Source organism: Plecotus auritus, assembly GCF_963455305.1.
Source record: "Plecotus auritus genome assembly, chromosome: 6".
NCBI lineage: Eukaryota > Metazoa > Chordata > Mammalia > Chiroptera > Vespertilionidae > Plecotus > Plecotus auritus.
Window position 1 is genome coordinate 44,853,219 of NC_137773.1, and position 15,203 is coordinate 44,868,421.

Below are 15,203 nucleotides of genomic sequence, written 5' to 3' on the forward strand. Positions count from 1 at the left end.
AGAGAGGAGCGCATGGAAACTCAGGGGAGCCGCGAAAGGCAGAGGTCTGGAGGCGCGCGCGCAAGTGCGCACAGAGAGGACTGACTGCTGAGTGTGCCACTGGCTTTCTCTAGCGGAAGGAAGGCGGAAGCTTCCGACTACGCAGAACTCCAGTTCCAGCGAGAATATGGGAATACAGATTTATGGAGGAGAAATTGGACTGTCTGGCAGTGGGCGAAACTTGAGGGCAACTTTCTCTCAGAGGTGCTTGCAGCGATTACCGAGGGACACTGAGACCCAGGGGCCTCATAGGGCAGGGCTGACGGGAAGCCAAGGCTGTCTGCTCAGCCCTGAGACTCCGCCGCATCCAAGCTGAGCACAGATGCTTTTGCAATTTTGCAAGTCTGGTCTCATAAGGCTGTCTCCAAGCACAGAAGTTCTCCTGGTATAGACACAGCTGATCCTCACAGCCAATTGGCCTGGAGGTCAATTCCTCCCAGTGATACCAACAACAATCAAGACTTAACTACAAGGAGAAACCAAGATGGCGGCATAGGTAAACACCTAAACTGCTGCCTCGCACAACAATTTCAAAACTACAACTAAAAGACAGAACGGACACCATCCAGAACCACAGGAAAGCAGGCTGAGTGAAAATTCTACAACTAGAAGGAAGGAGAAAAGCTCACAGAGAATTGGAGGTACGGCAAAGGGGCTTTGTGCGCGCAGAGAGGAAGGGCGGCTGAGAGCTTGGCTGACTTCCTCTGGCGGAAGGGGGAAGGAAGCCTCGGACCGCGAGCTGGGAAAGGCAGAAGTCTGAAGGCGCACACGGGCCAGTGCGCACAAAGGCTGCGGAGGTAGCCATAGGCTTTCCCTAGTGAAAGGGAGTCAGAGGATCCGGACTGAGCCCCAGTTCTGACTGCAGTGAACCCCGGTTCCAGGCGAGCCCCTGGGGACCCACGCTCTTGTAGGGGGAGTCTGGACTCTCGGGCGGAGACTCAGGAGCCGGGGAAGGCGGAGGACTGAAAGTGCGCACACGCGCCGCGCCGGTGCACACAAAGGCTGCGGGGGTTGCCACAGGCTTTCCCTAGTGGAGGGGAGTCAGAGGATTCTGACTGCACCGAGCCCCAGTTCTGACTGCAGTGAACCCCAGTTCTAGGCGAGCCCCTGGGGACCCACGCTCTTGTGGGGGGAGTCTGGACTCTCAGGCGGAGACTCGAGCTGGGGAAGGCGGAGGACTGAAAGCGCACATGCGCGCAGGGGCGGGGCTGACAGGAAGCCAAGACTGAGACTCCACCCCATCCAAGCTGAGCACAGAGGCTATTGCAATTTGGCAAGTCTAATCCTATAAGGCTGTCTCCAGCACCGGGCTTCTCCCAGCATAGACACAGCTGATCCTTACAGCCAACTGGCCCGGAGGTCAATTCTTCCCAGTGATACCAACAACAATAAAGACTTAATTACAACAAGGCTGTACACACAGTCCACAAAGGGGTGCACCAAGAGTGTCCACCTCAGGTTAACTGGGGAAGCAGACCCACTGGGCCATATTGGAAACCTAGCACAAATATCTACCTTACCAACTCAGGGATTCAGTGAAAATGCGGGGTCAAAGAATCAGATCACAAACGAAAGAAATGGAGGAAAACAAACGACTGGATATAGAATTCAAAACCACCGTTATAAGACTTTTTAAGAATATCCTAGAAAAGGCCGATAAATATAACGAGACCCTCGAAGATATGAAAAAGGACCAACTAGAAATTAAACATACACTGACTGAAATAAAAAATATTATACAGAGACCCAAAAACAGACAAGAGGAACACAAAAATCAAGTCAAAGAATTGAAATACAAAGAAGCAAAAAACACTCAACCGAAAAAGCAAAAAGCAAAAAAAAAAATCCAAAAAGTTGAAGATAATGTAAGAAGACTCTGGGACAACTTCAAGCGTACCAACATCAGAATTATGGGGGTGCCAGAAGAAGAGAGAGAGCAAGATACTGAAAACCTATTTGAAGAAATAATGACCGAAAACTTCCCCCACCTGGTGAAAGAAATAGACTTACAAGTCCAGGAAGCCCACAGAACCCCAAACAAAAGGAATCCAAAGAGGACCACACCAAGACACATCATAATTAAAATGCCAAGAGCAAAAGACAAAGAGAGAATATTAAAAGCAGCAAGAGAAAAACAGTTAATTACCTACAAGGGAGCACCCATACGACTGTCAGCTGACTTCTCAACAGAAACTATGCAGGCCAGACGGGAGTGGCAAGAAATTTTCAATGTGATGAATAGCAAGAACCTACAACCAAGATTACTCTACCCAGCAAAGCTATCATTCAGAATTGAAGGGCAGATAAAGAGCTTCACAGATAAGAAAAAGCTGAAGGAGTTCATCACCACCAAACCAGTACTATATGAAATGCTGAAAGGTATTCTTAAAGAAGAGGAAGAAGAAAAAAGTAAAGAGAAAAAATTATGAACAACAAATACATATCTATCAACAAGCCAACCTAAAAATCAAGTGAATTAAAAACCTGAGGAGCAGAATAATCTGGTGAATATAATAGAATCAGGGGCATAGAAAGGGAGTGGGCTGATAATTCTCAGGGGGAAAGGGGTATGGGGGGGTTCATGAAGAGAATGGACAAAAATCATACACCTATGGATGAGGACAGTGGGGGGGAGGTAAGGGCAGAAGGTGGGGTGGGAAAGGGGTGGAGGGGAGCTATGGGGGGAAAAAGGAGAAATAATTGTAATAATCTGAATAAAGATTTATTTAAAAAAAAAAAAAAAAAAAAAAAAGACTTAACTACAAGGCTGTACACACAGTCCACAAAGGGGTGCACCAAGAGTGTCCACCTCAGGTAACTGGGGAGGCTGAGCCACTGGGCCATATAGGACACCTAGCACACAAAGCTACTCTACCAACTCAGGGAAGCAACAAAAATGCCGAGACAAAGAAACAGATCACAAACAAAAGAAATGGAGGAAAGCAAATGACTGGATATAAGGTTCAAAACCATGGTTATAAGGTCTTTCAAGAATTTCCTAGATAAAGCCGATAAATTTAGCGACACCCTCGAAGATATGAAAAGGGACCAACTAGAAATTAATCATACACTGACTGAAATAAAAAATATACAGAGACCTAACAGCAGACTAGAGGAACACAAGAATCAAGTCAAAGATATGAAATACAAAGAAGCAAAAAACACTCAGCCAGAAAAGCAAAAAGAAAAAAGAATCCAAAAATTTGAAGATCGTGTAAGGAGCCTCTGGGACAACTGCAAGCATACCAACATCAGAATTATGGGGGTGCCAGAAAAAGAGAGAGAGCAAGATACTGAAAACCTATTTGAAGAAATAATGACTGAAAACTTACCCCACTTGGTGAAAGAAATAGAATTACAAGTCCAGTAAGTGCACAGAACCCCAAACAAAAGGAATCCAAAGAGGACCACACCAAGACACAACATAATTTAAATGCCAAGAGCAAAAGAAAAAGAGGGAATCTTAAAAGCAGCAAGAGAAAAACAGTTAATTACCTACAAGGGAGCACCCATACGATTGTCAGCTGATTTCTCAACAGAAACTATGCAGGCCAGAAGGGAGTGGCAAGAAATTTTCGAAGTGATGAATAGCAAGAACCTACAACCAAGATTACTCTACCCAGCAAAGCTATCATTCAGAATTAAAGGTCAGATAAAGAGCTTCACAGATAAGAAAAAGCTAAAGGAGTTCATCACCACCAAACCAGTATTATATGAAATGCTGAAAGGTATTCTTTAAGAAGAGGAAGAAGAAGAAAAAGTTAAAGATAAAAATTATGAACAACAAATACATATCTATCAACAAGTGAATCTAAAAATCAAGTGAATAAAAAATTTGATGAACAGAATAAACTGGTGAATATAATAGAATCAGGGGCATAGAAAAGGAGTGGACTGACAATTCTCAGGGGAATGGGGTGTGGGGCGTGCGGGAAGAGACTGGACAAAAATCGTACACCTATGGATGAGGACAGTGGGGGGAGGGGGAAAGGGCAGAGGATGGGGTGGGTACCAGGTGGAGGGGAGTTATGGGGGGAAAAAAGCAGGACAATTGTAATAATCTGAACAATAAAGATTTATTAAATTTAAAAAAAGAAAATAAAGACATTACAGAAAGTAAAAAAAAAAAAAGAGAGAGAGAAGTGTGAAGCCATATAGATCGGAGATACATCTGTCATGCTATTTTACTCAGAATAAATCAGGTAAGTAATACAAGAATGTGTTCATTTATGCTGTAGAAGTGTATGTGTAGCAGCAGCAGGGGGCAGGCAGTGACTTTCCTAAAGCACAGTAAGTTTCTATAATTTTTCCATAATGGTACCTGCCTTTATATCTTAGGATTTCTGAGAAGGAATTCCTTCTCCAATTCCAGAGATTTGGAAATAGTCCGCTATACTTGGGTACAATTAAGAAAGTACTTTGGATACTCAACATAGGGTCATGACCTCCCTTTCTAAACACACAAAACTATAGGATTAGCTCTCTGAAACCAAGACAAAGTGATTTTTAGCAATGGTTTTAACCTTACCAATCATGAACACCAAATATCTGATATTTGTATGTCTTTTTTTTTTTTTAAACAACTTAGGTAACTTTCAACTTTGAAGATCTTTCCTAAGTCGCCCCTTTTCTTGTCCTCAGAAGCAAAATCCAAGTAAATACCAATGGAATCATTAGAAACACTTTGTTAATTTTATAATAATTTAGTTAAATAGCTTAATAGTACCTTCTTCAAAATTAATACTTTTACACTGTCGTCCTGAGTCATCCACACGATGCTCTCTTAAAAAGAAAAACATAAATATTGTATCCATGAAAGGCTTAGTATAATAGAAAAATGGGTTAAATTTATTACTAGCCTTCTATTTTTTCACATTCTGATATAACTTTTTATATTGGCTTCTGAGTTATGAAATTATTAGCAATAAGATATAACAAATAAAATTTAAAAGAAACAAGTCATGATTCTTATTATACTATATAAAATGGAAAAAAAACAACCACCAAATTCATCCAAAAGCATATGTGATCTACCTTAATCAGTATTTGAAGTTCTACAGTGATTTTTAAACATTAGTTATGTTTTTGGACTCTTGGTTAAAGTACTCCAAAGAAATATAAACCAACCAAATTTTTCTAGCTTTATAAAATTTCTTTTAATATATAAAAGATAAAAGATACATTTGAAGTAACTTTTGTATTTAAAGTTGATACAAATCATTAATCCACTTAAAATATTGCTTTCATGCCATTTTCTTACTTAGAAAACTAAAATTAGTAAACCAAGACCAAACCTTAACTTTTCAAAGACCTTATAATCTGTTCTCATTTATCAAATTGTCTATTATTTTAGTTACGAGTAAGTAAATTAGCAAATCAGAAAATAACTATAGACATGAAGTAACAAATTAAGACTTCTTAGGAATAATTATCCTCCAACAATGATAATGCTTATTTAATTACAAAAGTAGTTTTATCATTTCTGTCTAATTACCTTAATATAATAAGGATCAGAATAATATTTAAAACTCCAAGGAAGGCGCCAAGTAAAACTGGTGCTGTATACATGTTTATCTGAAGCTGTATAGTCTCCCATGTCACGCCCTTTTCGCCAATGAGTGCAAAACAGGTCTGAAAAACTTATTAAAGTAAAACGACACAGATTTTTAAAGATGTGAAAGACGTTTACCATGAAATTAGAAATAACATGGAATCATTCATATACATCATGCACCTGAACAGACAGAAAAAAAAACTGGTTCTGGGTGAAGGGGACAGAAAAATTTACTCTTTCTATTTAAAGCAGAGATACAGTACATACACAATATACTGTATGTCTGTGTTGTTAAAATTTCATGGGATGGAGTGATTAGGAAAAAAATGTCTAAAAAAACTCCTTAGAGGGTCAATAATGAAAAAAAGGTTGAGAAACACTGATCTGCATGAATTTACAAAGGATTATATCTCAAGTAGTTACTTCAGTAATTTCACTTTTTTGAACATCTCCATAAGAAATATAAATTATACAATTTCTTCCATAAATGAATTATACATTTAGTCAACCTCGTGTCACATTTCAAGTAAACATTTTAAAATATTAGTGTGTATATGATATTTAAATTACATACATTTAATATTTTAAATCTAGTTTTATGGCACAAATCAGATTGGGAGAATACTGATTTGCTCTCCTGATTTAGATTCTATATCTGGCTCTTCCAAAAATATACATGTACTTTTGTGGTGAGGATTAAGTAAGATACTGCAGCACTTAGAACAGTAACTAGCACATACTCAGTAAATGTTAGTGCTTATTGATGTAGTTATTATTAGGGAAATTATCTGAACTTTTCAGGCCTCCATTTACTCATCTATATAGAATGTTTAAATGAAATAGTCTTTAAAATATGCTTTAAGTGGTCAAAATATTTACTGAGAACCTGTGTACACCAGATACTGTGCTAGACACTGAGGGTAAAGTAAGACCCAGAGTATTTTATATTATGGCAGTAGATCCAATTCTACATTTGTAAAATTCTGTATAAATATAAGTAAAATATTTTATATTTTACTTCAGCATGCTAAAGTGAAATATTAGATATTGGTGAAAGTTGAATTAGATTCTAATCTGTTGGGCTTTTTCTTGGTTAAATAAAAGTAATGGAAACGGAGTGAGGGTGGCATCTTGAAGTAAACTGGGTTGAATTCAAACTGATGATATCTATAGCTTCAATTTTCAATGCATGAGTCAATTATATGGTTTCAATGTTATTCTAGGCATAAAAATGACTGATTTCTCAATTCAGCAAAAAGTACTTGTCCTTGGAGAAGTATTAAATATCATTACAATTTTTTTATAGATAGCTAAGGATAGAAGCTTTGGAAGAGGAAGATAATATTAAGTCCTTTTAAATTCTTTCATTTTCTTCATCCTCAAAAAAGTTTTAAGGTATGGACAAAGGGCAAAAGGATAAAGAACCTCCTATAACTTTCCTTAAATCCTTCAGTCAAAAAAAATTTGTTTCTAGTTGGAAAAAGAGAGCAAACTCTTGCAGATAGATCAAGCTAAATGATTATTCCACAGAACACATATTTCAGAGTCAGATAGAATTAGGTTTGAACCTCAGATTTCCCATTTATTATCTGGCTGACCTTGGGTCATTTGCTTCGATTCTAGGCCTTGGTGCCTTTATCTGTAAAAAGGGACTAACAAATAACACTTAGAGGGCAGGAGTTAACATATACAGGGTAGGGCAAAGTAGGTTTACAGTTGTTCCTATGGAAAATAATATAATTAATAAATATAAGCAATTTTCACATAAAACTGTAAACTTACTTTTGCCCCATCCTATAAAGAGTCTAGTCTCACTGCTGCATCCAAAAATATTCGTTTCCCTTCAACTATGAGGTTTTCTATTCGGATTTCATTTAACATTTGAACTCAGAAGTTCTGCCCAATTCAAATTTAAGTAGTTACAAGTGAAAAACACCTACCTGGACCTAGAATAAAACCTAATGCTTGACATGCGCTTGTATTTGCCATGGAACTTGTTCTTTCCTGAAGGGAAGTAGCACCAGCAATATATGATCTAATAACTGCCACATTTCCTAAGAAAAGACACAATTAAAGAAAATATCCTTCAGTTTATAAAATTTCAACTTAAGTTGGCTTTATGCAGAGGAAATATCAATCCATAGTATAGTCACTGTTTCCTCTTTATGATCATACAAAGCGTGTTTATTGAGGAAATGCATCAATTAATAGAAAATATTACTTTTAGGAAAATGAAAACACAGTTAAATATTTGAATGAATAAAAAATGGCATTAGCCCTAGCCGGTTTGGCTCAGTGGGTAGAGCATTGGTCTGCAGACTGAAGTGTCCCAGGTTCGATTCTGGTCAAGGGCATATGCCCAGGTTTTGGGCTCGATTTCCAGTAGGGGGCGTGCAGGAGGCAGGTAGTCAATGATTCTCTCTCATCATTGATGTTTCTCTCTCTCCCTCTCCCTTCCTCTCTGAAATCAATAAAAACATATATTTTAAAAACTGGCATTTTAGGAATGTTCAACTATTCTTTTATCATTAAGTACTGAGAAAGCACTGAGTACTAGTAAATGGCATATTACTCATTGCTGTAACTGTTTTGTTTTTTTCATTGCTATAACTATTTTTAAAAGCAAGATGTCACAAACTGCATGCTTAGACTGGTAATAAAAGAAACAGAAAAAAATCCACTAACAATTTAGTTCAAAAATTTATTGAGCAATTACTGTGTACAAGAGACTTTGCTAGGGACCAGGCCACAAAATATTTTTTTTTTTTAGTCAGATTGTCTCTAATTACAAAAAAGTTTACTGACTGGTTGGTGATATAAAATAAAAACATCACAAAACAATATATAAGAAAGGAGCAGGGCCCTAGCTGGTTTGGCTCAATGGATAGAGCATCAGCCTGTGGACTGAAGGGTCCCGGGTTTGATTCCAGACAAGGGCACATGCCTGGATTGCAGGCTCGATCCCCAGTAGAGGGCATGCAGGAGACAGTAGATTAATGATTCTCTCTCATAATTGATATTTCTCTCTCTCGCTCTCTTCCTCCCTGAAATCAGTAAAAATATATTTAAAAAAGAAAGGGACAGGGTAGCCTAAGAAAATTCATGGAAGATGTGAAACTTGAATTAAATCTTGAAGGATGAAGAATGATGGGAACAGAAGAAATAAGTAATGGGAACATCATGAGCGGGAGCTAAATGATAAGAAGATATCCATCTGTTTGCAATCACACATCTATATGTTGAACACTGGATATGCTATTGAGACTGGGCCATAAATTTGTGAATCTGACACAACAGAACATACACATATATACATGTATATTACCTGCTCCAAATCCCACCAATCCACGAGCAACCAACATGTAGTATTTATTATGAGAAGCTGGGATGTGCACATACGCATAGAGGCAGTTGGCTGCCACTGAAATGAAGATGGAGACAATGAGAGGTTCCTTTCTTGGTCTATAATTAGACCACAAACCAAATATAGGTGAAGCTACCATTTGGCCAAGACTAAATGAAGCAATAACCCAGCCCAAAAAACTTGTATCAGCAGTCTGGTCAATCTGCAGGAAAAAAAAAAGTACAATGCTTTAAGAATTATCATCCAAGGAAAGTCAAATTTAAAACATAAATACATTTTTCTGACATGAAATATATTTTTTAATATATTTTTATTGATTTCAGAGAGGAAAGAAGAGGGAGAGATAGAAACATCAATGACGAGAGAAAATCACTGATTGGCTGTCTCCTGTATGCTCCCTACTGGGGATTGAGCCCACAACCTGGACATGTGCCCTTGACCGGAATTGAAACCGGGCCCTTCAGTCCACAGGCCAATGCTCTATCCACTGAGCCAAACCAGCTAGGGCTAATATTTCTTATTTTAAAAAATAAAAACAATTCTAACTAATGTAAGTTTTGTAATACCATTATTTATCATGATTCAGATTTCTGATATTACAATGAAATGTACTGAATTCACTATACACAAGGAAAAATGCTTGAGAAGCTTTATATTTTGGAATGATTATGAAGAGTTGGTTCAGCCTGGCCAGCGTGGCTCAGTGGTTGAGCATGGACCTATGAACCAGGAGGTCATGGTTTAATTCCCGGTCAGCACACATGCCCAGGGTTGCAGGCTCAATCCCCAGTAGGGGATGTGCAGGAGGCAGCCAATCAATGATTCTCAGCAATGTTTCTGTCTTTCTGTCCCTCTCCCTTCCTCTTTGAAATAAAAAATATATTTTTAAAAAAAGTTGGTTCAGCCCTAGCCGGTTTGGCTCAGTGGATAGAGCGTTGGCCTGCAGACTGAAGGGTTGCAGGTTCAATTTCAGTCAAGAGCATGTACCTAGGTTGCAGGCTTGATCCCCAGTAAGGGACGTGCAGGAGGCAGCTGATCAATGATTCTCTCTCATCACTGATGTTTCTATGTATCTCTCCCTCTCCCTTTCTCTCTCTGAAATCAATTTAAAAAACATTGAGCCCTGGCTGTTTGGCTCAGAGAAATAGAGCATCAGCCTGGGGACCAAAGGGTCCCAGGTTCGATTCCGGTCAAGGGCATGTACCTTAGTTTCAGGCTCCTCCCCAACCCGGGACCTGGTCAGGGCTCCTGTAGTGGCAACCAATCAATGCGTTTCTCTCACATCGATGTTTCTCTGTCTTTCCCTCTCTCTTCCATTCTAAAAATCAATGGGAAAATATCCTCGGGTGAGGATTAACAAAAACAAACAAACAAAAAATAAATAAATAAAGGTGATTAAATGTTTCTATTTAAAAACATTGAAAAAAATAATCCTATATAATAAAACCCTAACATGCAAATTGACTGAACGGCAGAACAACCAGTCGCTATGACGTGCGTTGACCACCAGGCGGCAGATGCTCAATGCAGGAGCTGCCCCTGGTGGTCAGTGAGCTCCCAAAGGGGAGCGCCGCTCAACTAGAAGCCAGGCTCACAGCTGGTGAGTACAGTGGCAGTGGCGGGAGCCTCTCGCCTCCAAGGCAGCACTAAGGAGGGGGCCTAAGCTGGCAGGTAGACATCCCCCGAGGGGTCCTGCACTGTGAGAGGGCACAGGCTGGGCTGAGAGACCCTTCTCCTCCAGTGCACAAATGTCGTACACTAGGCTTCTAGTTGGTTTATAAAAATCTTGTAAAGCCCAGCTGGTGTTACTCAATAGCTGAGCATAGAACTATGAACCAGGAGGTTCAATTCCAGGTCAGGACTCATGTCCTGGTTTCAGGCTTAGTTCCCACAAGGGCAATGTGCAGGAGGCAGCTGATTAATTATTCTCTATAATCATTGATGTTTCTATCTTTCCCTTCCTCTCTCTGAAATCAATAAAAAGTTACCTTAAAAAGTATTTTTAAAAATATAATCACATTAACATTCTAATAATAATATGACATTCTTTAATTCTTAGGAAGTAAAAATAATTATTTAATCTTATATTATTCTATAATTAGCACTGTAAATCTTTTTTCCAAAGGGGCACAATAGTCACATGCTTATGAGACAATAAAAACACAAAAGCTGAAAGAGAATTCTCATTAAACCTATTACTAGTTCTTCCTTTGAACATAAACAATTCAAGAGAGTTTATATATCATGATGAATGTTGAGGGGAGAACCAAATGATTAAAATTCACAAAATGCAATACTTTCAGAAAATAGAAATTTTCAGCTTACAAAAATATATGATAGGCTATATAATAATTTGAAAAAATAAGAACCATTAAATTTTAGGAATTAAGTTTTAATGTATAGGTTAAGTGGTAGAACAACAGAAAAACCATGGCCTTTTCTAAAGATATTTTTAAATAGCTTAAAGTGAAAATATTGAGGTACATTTGGGGGGGAATGAGAACAGTAACTGAGTATAATGATTCATAATATTTAAAGGTCTAGCCTTTAAAATATTTTTCAGTTCACTAGGCAGGTAAGTTTTTTTCAATTACAGTTTACATTCAATATTATTTTGTATTGGTTTCAAGTGTTCAGCACAGCAGTTAGATAATCCTATACTTTGCAAAGTGATCCCCCCAATATTTCAAGTACCCACCTGGCACCATGCACAGTTATTACAATACTAGAGGCCCAGTGCATGAAATTCCTGCACTCAGGGGGGGTCCCTCAGCCTGGCCTGCACCCTCTCACAGTAAGGGAGCCCTCGGGGGATGTCCAGCTGATAGCCATCAGTTGGATATCCTTAGCGCTGCCATGGAGGTGGGAGAGGGTCTGCGTTGAACAACTGCCCCCTGGTAGTCAGTGAGTGTCATAGTGACCAGTCATTCCGCCATTCAGTCGATTTGCGTATTAGCCTTTTATTATATAGGACTAGGGACCCGGTGCATGAAAATTCATGTATGGGGGGGGGGGAGGAGGTCCCTCAGCCGGGCCTGTGCCCTCTCACAGTCTGGGAGCCCTCAGGAAATGTCCTACAGATGGCTTAGGCCCGCTTCCTGTGACCTAAGCCGCAGTCTGGCCTCCCTCTACGGGAGGCAACGGGCCGATTGGGAAGGCACTGTTCCCATCATCTCGTCACTGCTGTGGCTGCGTTGCAGCTGCAGCAGCTTTGTCTGGAAGAATGTCCGGAAGGACATTCAGCTGTCTGGTCTAATTAGCATATTATACTTTTATTATTATAGATTATTGGCTATATTCCCTATACCGTACTGTACATCTCCATGACTGTTTTTGGAACTACCCATCTGTATTTCTTAATCCCTTCACCTTTTGTACCCAGTCCCCCAAATCTCTGCCCCTCTAGCAACCATAAAAATCTCGTTTTAGGCACACTGGTTTTTATTTTCTATCTGTATTACCTTTAGTTCCTTTTTTTTCTCTCTCTTAAAATATAAAATAACTTCATGTCATATAAATTTTAAAACTAATTTTCCATACAACAATGAAAACTCAATTTTAATGTTAAATGTGTAGTGATTTAAAAGCAAGAAAATAAACGTGTCTACTCAGAATATCAGTGGCTCATAAGCAAATATCTATTTCATGGACAGAAGTGAGCTGACTCTTGAGGATGGCTCTAACAATATTAACAATATTTGCTGGAGACTACTGGAAAATTTTATTTTAATTGCACACTATTCTTTACATTGACTGGAATCTGCTAGAATTATAATAGGAAAGTAACAACAGAAGGTGTTACTTCAGTAATTGAACTGTTACCTGTGTTCATGTGCGTTTTTCTCTCTTACAATAACATCTCATTTTTGGTCACTTCTGATGATCTCCATCATATTGTTTTCAGGATAAAAACTAACTCGCAAGCTGACCACTGTCTGCCTCTCTAACTTCTTCTCTCTGCACAATTCTAACTTCTAGCCAAGTAGAACAGTTTGAAGTTTCCAAAATGAGCCAACTTTTTTTTGCCTCTAGGCCTTTGCACATGTTCCTCTACTGCCCCTTCCACCAGCAATATCTTCCCAATCTCCTACTTCCTGGCCCCCACCTTGCCTTCAGGTGACCAACTTCTGCAGGACTTTAAAACTTGTCTTCCAGGATCTCTAGTTTGGATTAGCAACATCCCCCTACCACCCATGTCTGTCTATCTGTGTCTGTGTGTGTATGTATGTCCGAATGTCACTTCTTTCTCCCACACCTACACACATTTACTTTTAGACCTTTACCTACTTATTTTGTATTGTTATTATCTGTAAACACTAGAGGCCGGGTGCACGAAATTTGTGCACGGGGGGGGGGGTGTCCCTCAGCCCAGCCTGCACCCTCTCCAATCTGGGACCCCACGAGGGATGTCCGACTGCCCGTTTAGGCCTGATCCCACCAGGATCAGGCTTAAATGGGCAGTCGGACATCTCTCTCACAATCCAGGACTGCTGGCTCCCAACTGCTCGCCTGCCTGCCTTCCTAATTGCCCCTAAGTGCTTCTGCCTGCCAGCCTGATCACCCCCTAACCACTCCCCTCCCCTGCAGGCCTGGTCACCCCTAACTGCCCTCCCCTGCAGGCCTGGTCACCACTAACTGCCCCCCCCCTGCAGGCCTGGGTCCCCCCCAACTGCTCTCCCCTGCAGGCTTGGTCACCCCTAACTGCCCTCCCCTGCAGGCCTGGTCCCCCCCAACTGCTGTCCCCTGCAGGCCTGTGTCCCTCCCAACTGCCTTTCCCTGCAGGCCTGGTCGCACCCAACTTCCCTCCTCTGCCAGCTTGGTCACCCCTAACTGCCCTCCCCTGCAAGCTTGATCGCCCCCAACTACCCTCCCTTGCAGGCCTGGTCCCTCCCAACTGCCCTTCCTTACTGGCCATCTTGTGGTGGCCATCTTGTGTCCACATGGGGGCAGCCATCTTGTATGTTGGAGTGATGGTCAATCTGCATATTACTCTTTTATTAGATAGGATAGAGGCCTGGTGCACGGGTGGGGGCCAGCTGGTTTGCCCTGAAGGGTGTCCCGGATCAGGGTAGGGGTTCCCTTGGGACGTGGGGCAGCCTGGGTGAGGGGCCTGAGGTGGTTCGGCCACACCCCCTGGCGACCCAAGCGGAGGCCCTGGTATTAGGGGTTTATTTATCTTCTACAGTTGAAACTTTGTAGCCTGGAGCAGAGCCAAGCCTTCTGCTTGCTCCGTGGCAGCAGCCATTTCTGTTGGGATTTATGTATCTTCTATAATTGAAACTTTGTAGCCGTAAGCGGAGGCCTGGGCCAGCCAGGGTGTGTGAAAAGCTTGGCTTCCTCCATCACTGGGGGCAACCCTAGTCTCCTGCTCTTTCCAGCTCCGTGGCTGCTGCCATTTCTGTTTGGATTTATGTATCTTCTATTATTGAAACTTTGTAGCCTTGAGTGGAGGCCTAGACTGGCAAGGGCAGGCGGAAAGCTTGGCTTCCTCCATTGCCGGGAAAACCCAAGCCTCCCTCCTGCTCTCTGTGGCCGTAGCCATCTTGGTTGGGTTTATTTGCATATTCGCTCCTGATTGGCTTGTGGGCGTAGCGGAGTGATGGTTAATTTGCATATTACTCTTTTATTAGATAGGATGTTCAGTTTGGCACACTTCAGTGAAAATTGGATATCTCCTTTTAAAAACAAAAACAAAAAATAAACTTTCAGTGCTCACTTCGGCAGCACATATAGTAAAATTGGAATGATACAGAGAAGATTAGCATGGCCCCTGCGCAAGGATGACACGCAAATTCGTGAAGCATTCCATATTTAAAAAAAATAAAATAAAATAAATAAACTTTTGGGTTTACTTATAAATGACTAGAAGCCCGTTGCACGAAGAGATTCGTGCAATAGGCCTTCCTTCCCTTGGCTTCCAGCACCCATTTTCCTCCGGCACCTGAGACCCAGGCCTTCACTCTGGCTGGAGTCTGCCGTCTTGGTCTTTGCTGCAGACTCCAAAGTCTGCAGTCTTTGTCTTCGCTGCGACGGAGTGCCGATCCTGTACATCCTTCGCCCCCCACCCTTCCTCTCTTAGCAGGTGTCCTGCCCTGCCCGGCCACTCGGCACCTGGAGCAGCTGGGTGGCAGTCATCTTTGTCCTTCTAATTTGCATATTCCCTCCTGATTGGCTGGTGGGTGTAGCGGAATGATGGTCAGTTGGCATGTTTCTCTTTTATTAGTGTAGATTGCTTATTTATACAAT

The 15,203-nt window shown here is 40.9% G+C and overlaps 1 protein-coding gene across 1 annotated transcript in view; it reads right to left on the reverse strand.

Annotated features, from left to right (window-relative positions):
• Nucleotides 1-15,203, reverse strand: part of MFSD8 (major facilitator superfamily domain containing 8) — a 34,712-nt gene that overhangs the window by 11,693 nt on the left and 7,816 nt on the right. The window contains exons 4-7 of the mRNA XM_080676772.1: nucleotides 8,919-9,159; nucleotides 7,534-7,647; nucleotides 5,534-5,678; nucleotides 4,766-4,821 (exon numbers count right to left, since the gene is read on the reverse strand). Coding sequence (XP_080532898.1) covers nucleotides 4,766-4,821; nucleotides 5,534-5,678; nucleotides 7,534-7,647; nucleotides 8,919-9,159 — 556 coding nt within the window. The remainder of the gene's footprint in view (nucleotides 1-4,765; nucleotides 4,822-5,533; nucleotides 5,679-7,533; nucleotides 7,648-8,918; nucleotides 9,160-15,203) is intronic.